The sequence below is a fragment of the Microtus oregoni genome, unplaced genomic scaffold, assembly GCF_018167655.1.
Source record: "Microtus oregoni isolate MIOR12 unplaced genomic scaffold, Mior012 000057F_ref0000458, whole genome shotgun sequence".
Lineage (NCBI taxonomy): Eukaryota > Metazoa > Chordata > Mammalia > Rodentia > Cricetidae > Microtus > Microtus oregoni.
The window spans coordinates 9,391,178-9,396,663 of NW_024543833.1; the positions used below are offsets into that span (position 1 = coordinate 9,391,178).

A 5,486-nucleotide genomic window follows, 5' to 3' on the forward strand; every position below is an offset into this window, starting at 1 on the left:
CTACAAGGAATCTGATGCCCTCCTCTAGCTGCTGTGGGCATTACACTCAGATATAACACACATGCATGCAGAATTATGTGATTATTTTTAAAAAGAAAGAGAAGGATCATGTGAATACAGGTCTCCAAAAGTCTGAGTGATAAAATCCTTGAAAGATTGTGTCTTGATTGATGGATCATCTACTTCAAAAAATTCTTGTTCCAGTCAATACTTTAAATAAGATTAAAGGGTATAAAAACAAGAGGTTGTCCTTGAGGTTTGCTATAGCAATGCTGAGAAATTTTTTTAGAATCATGAAGACAGGCTAGCTCAGTTCCAAAAAGTATAACAAGTTTCAGTAAGTAGGGAAGAAATATAAACCATGACTTCTAATGAAATAAGGAGAGTAAGCGAGTGACATAATGTGATCTTTATACAACAGAACAATAATATTGCATTATAAATACAATATTAAAAACACAAAATTGTATTAGGAGTACAATAGCAAGACAAAGCTTTTCTTCAAAATAAATAAACATAACAGAAAGAGTGGGGAAAGTAAATCGCTTTATCTCCTTTCCTCTTATAAAATGCACGAGGAGTAACCACGGAGTCTCAGAAGAGGCATCCAGGCATCGTCTCGTCTCTGGATGGCACTTAAGACAGCGAGATGGCAGCTAGCCATATCATTCCTCATTTCATATTTTTTGGAAAGTTCTAGATAATTAAAAAAGTAGAAGTTAGCAATTTACATTGAAATTAAAACATTATAAAGTACGTTCAAGCGAAAAGCCTGACTGTAGAAGCATAAAGAAGATGCCACATTGTCTGCCGCTTGTAATAGGCTAGAGAGGGGCGGGATGTAAATTAAGGTAATGTGGATGGAGGTGTGGAAGATGGGGAACACAAACAGCACAATGGGACTGGGTGGCTTGATGGTTGGTTGAAAGTAGGAGTTAAGGCGCCCCGCCCTGCGCGCCTTCCCTCCTGCGCTCGCCGGCCTCTCCTGCCTCTTTGAACCTTCCTGCGGTCGTGGTCGCATCTCGCTGCTGCAGCCTCCGGGGCCACGTTCCATCCTTTCAGCCTGAGACCAGCCCAGAAAGAAAAATAATTATCTTTTCTTGCTCGGTACCTATCTTAAAGCCATGAGGGAAATCGTGCACATCCAGGCCGGACAGTGTGGCAACCAGATCGGTGCTAAGTTCTGGGAGGTGATAAGCGATGAACACGGCATCGACCCCACCGGTACCTACCACGGAGACAGCGACCTGCAGCTGGACCGAATCTCCGTCTACTACAATGAAGCCACAGGTGGCAAGTATGTCCCTCGAGCTATCTTGGTGGATCTAGAACCCGGGACCATGGACTCCGTTCGATCAGGTCCTTTTGGCCAGATCTTCAGACCAGACAACTTTGTTTTTGGTCAGTCTGGGGCAGGCAACAACTGGGCTAAGGGTCACTACACAGAGGGAGCTGAGTTGGTTGACTCCGTTCTGGATGTGGTGCGGAAGGAGGCAGAGAGCTGTGACTGCCTGCAGGGCTTTCAGCTGACCCACTCTCTGGGTGGAGGCACAGGCTCTGGCATGGGCACCCTGCTCATCAGCAAGATCCGAGAAGAGTACCCCGACCGTATCATGAATACCTTCAGCGTGGTGCCTTCACCCAAAGTGTCTGACACCGTGGTTGAGCCCTATAACGCCACCCTCTCCGTCCATCAGCTGGTTGAAAACACTGATGAGACCTACTGCATTGACAACGAGGCCCTCTATGACATCTGCTTCCGTACCCTCAAGCTCACCACGCCAACCTACGGAGACCTGAACCACCTTGTCTCTGCCACCATGAGCGGTGTCACCACCTGCCTCCGCTTCCCAGGCCAGCTCAATGCTGACCTCCGAAAGTTGGCTGTCAACATGGTGCCCTTCCCGCGTCTCCACTTCTTCATGCCCGGCTTTGCCCCGCTCACCAGCCGTGGAAGCCAGCAGTACCGGGCCCTCACTGTGCCTGAACTTACCCAGCAGGTCTTCGATGCCAAGAATATGATGGCTGCCTGCGACCCCCGCCACGGCCGATACCTCACCGTTGCAGCTGTCTTCCGCGGGCGGATGTCCATGAAGGAGGTAGATGAGCAAATGCTCAACGTGCAGAATAAGAATAGCAGCTACTTTGTGGAATGGATCCCCAACAATGTCAAGACGGCGGTCTGTGACATCCCACCCCGCGGCCTCAAGATGGCAGTCACCTTCATCGGAAACAGCACGGCCATCCAGGAGCTCTTCAAGCGCATCTCGGAGCAGTTCACAGCCATGTTCCGCCGGAAGGCCTTCCTCCACTGGTACACAGGTGAGGGCATGGACGAGATGGAGTTCACCGAAGCCGAGAGCAACATGAATGACCTCGTCTCAGAGTACCAGCAGTACCAGGATGCCACTGCGGAAGAGGAGGAGGATTTCGGGGAGGAGGCAGAAGAAGAGGCCTAAGGCAGAGAGCCCCGCATCACTTCAGGCTGCTTAGTTCCCTCAGCTTTCTTCAGCTGCCCATTTTTCTCCTTCAGAGTTTTCTTTCTGCTGCCTCTGTCCTGTTTTTTCGTTTTTTTCACTGGGGCGGGGGGGGGGGGGGGGGGGGAGTGAACGGTGCCCAGCACACAGTAGGCGCTCAATAAATATTTGTTTGTGAAAAAAAAAAAAAGAAAGTAGGAGTTAAGGGGAAAGGAGGAATCAAAACCATTTCCAAATGTAAATTTGATTTATAACTGAAAATGTGCTCTTAAAATTCTGAGTGACCATGCCCACATGTAAAACTGTGTGGATAAAGGGATTTACTGCTTGACTCCTGTGTCCCACTGAGCTCCCATGACGAGATTCTCCCTTTCTTCTTTTGTCCCCTTTCGTCTCTTAAATTTTATTTTGTTTAATTGGAGGGCAGGAGATTAGGAGACATGATGTGAAAGACACAAAGAATAAATTTTTTAAAAAAAGTTAAAAAGAAGTTCTGAGTTACAGAAAACCAAAGAAACCCAGGATCGCTAAAAACAATCCTGTATAATAAAGGAACTGCTGGAGGTATCACCATCCCTGATCTCAAGCTCTACCACAGAGCTATGGTAATAAAAAGAGCCTCCTAATGGCGTAAAAACAGACAGGTGGATCTATGGAATCGAATCGAATACCCAGACGTAAATCCACACACATATGGACACCTGATTTTCTAGAAAGACGCCAGAATTATACAATGGGGAAAAGCATCTTCAACAAATGATCCTGGCATAACTGGAAGTCAGCATGTAGAAGAATGCAAATAGATCCATCCAAATCCTGCACAAAACTCAAGTCCAAGTGGATCAAAGACCTCAGCATGAATCCAATTACACTGAAGATAGAAGAAAACGTGGGAAATCACCTTGAACACATTGTCATAGGAGACAACTTTCTGATTAGAACACCAGCAGCACAGACACCGAGATTGGCAGTTAATAAATGGGTCCTCATGGCACTGACAGGCCTCTATAAGGCAAAGGACACTGTCAATAAGACTAAACAACAGAGTGGGGAAAGATCCTCACCAACCTCACATCTGGCAGAGGACTGATCTCCAAAGTATATAAAGAACTCAAGAAAATAAACATCAAAATACCAAATAATCCAATTTAAAAATGGGGTACAGACCTAAACGGAGAATTCTCAACAGAAGAATCTGAAATGGCAGAGAAACACAGAAGTGTTCAACATCCTTAGCAATCAGGGAAATGCAAATCAAAGTGACTCCATCTCACACCTGTCAGAATGGCTAAGATCAAAAACACAAATGACAGCTTATGCTAGAGAGGATGCAGAGCAAGTGGAACACTCCTCCACTGCTGGTGGGATGTAAACTTGTACAGCCACTTTGGAAATCAGTATGGTGGTTTCTCAAAATAAATTAGAATCAATTTACCTCAAGCCCCAGCTATAATACTCTTGGGCATATACCCAAAGGATGCTCAATCATACCACAAGGACACTTGTTCAACTATGTTCATAACAGCATTATTCATAATAACCAGAACCTGGAAACAACCTAGATGCCTCTCAACTGAAGAATGGATAAAGAAAATGTGGTACATTTGCACAATGGAGTATTACTCAACTGTTAAAAACAATGACATCATGAAATTTGAAAGCAAATGGATGGGACTAGAAAAAAATCATCCTGAATGAGGTAACCCAGACCCAGAAAGACAAACAGGGTATGTACTATTCATAAGTAAATACTAGTTGTAAAGGATGACAACGCTACAATCCACAGAGCCAGATAGGCTAAGTAACAAGGAGGACCCAAGGGGATGTCCCATGGAATGAGAAAGAAAAAAGATCTCCTGGGGGGACTGGGGTCAGGTAGGGTGGGAACTTGAGGGATTGGGTTAGAAGGGTAGATGAAGGAGAGAGTACTGAAAGAGATGACTGGGAATGAGGAACATTTTGGGGTCAGGTAGAAACCTGATGCAAGTGAAACCCCCACAAATCTACAAGAATGACCCCAGCTAAGACTCCTAACAAGAGTAGATATGTAGCCTGAACTGGACCTTTGCTGTGATCAGATTAGTGACTATCCCAATTGCCATCAGAGAACCTTCATCCAGTAACTGATGGAAACAGATGCAGAGACTCACAGCCAAATATTAGCCCAGGTTCAGGAAATGGTGCTGAAGAGACGAAGGAAGGATTCTAGGAGCTAGAGGGGTCACAAGGAAGCTCAGAGAATCAATTAATCTGGGCTCATAGGAGCTCACTGAGTCTGAACCAAGAACCAAGGAGCCTGCATGCAACCAACCTAGGCACTCTGCATGTATGTGACAGTTGTGAAGCTTGGTCCACTAACAATGGCCCCCTAATGCTCTGGCTGGCTCTTGGGAACCTATTCCTCATACTGTATTGCCTTGCCCAGCCTTAATAAAGGGGAGGTGCTTAGTCATATCGCAACTTGATACACATGGGAGACCTGTCCCTTTCAGAAAAGAAACAGAGGAGAAGTAGGTTGGGGGGACAGGTGTTGGGGGAGTGAATGGGAGGAGAGGATGGAGGGGAAATGCGGTTGGGGTGTAAAATTAATTAATTATTTTTTAAAAAATCTGAGTTACTCCTGTCGCTTCTGCTCAGAACTTTCCAGTTGTTCCCTTGCTCACTCAAATCCCTGATGCCCATGCCTAACCTGCTCACTTCACTCTCACCAGTCACAGGAATGCCATAACAAGTCTTCGCGCATGACAAATTCTGGGGTTCCAACCGCTAATTTTCCCCCAAGGAATCCTGGGAAGACTTGGCACTCAGTATGCAGGTGAAAAGGTAAGGACCTTTTAGAAATGGTAGGGCATCAGAGACACTGCCACCAGAAGGGACCCCTTGGTAGCACTCATGAGAATGAACTGTTAGAAAACCCTGGGCCTGGGGTATAGTGCTAAAAGAGCTATTTACTGAGAATTCTGGTCATTTCAGCAAAAAGAAATCATATAAATGAACAAGGTATTCCAA

The 5,486-nt window shown here is 45.7% G+C and overlaps 1 protein-coding gene across 1 annotated transcript; it reads left to right on the forward strand.

Annotated features, from left to right (window-relative positions):
• Positions 1-1,001: 1,001 nt before the first annotated feature.
• LOC121438763 (tubulin beta chain) lies at positions 1,002-2,498 on the forward strand. The gene has a single exon (XM_041639175.1). It carries the CDS (start codon positions 1,125-1,127, stop codon positions 2,457-2,459), a length of 1,335 nt encoding a protein of 444 aa, XP_041495109.1. The 5' UTR covers positions 1,002-1,124; the 3' UTR covers positions 2,460-2,498.
• The last annotated feature ends 2,988 nt before the right edge of the window (positions 2,499-5,486 follow it).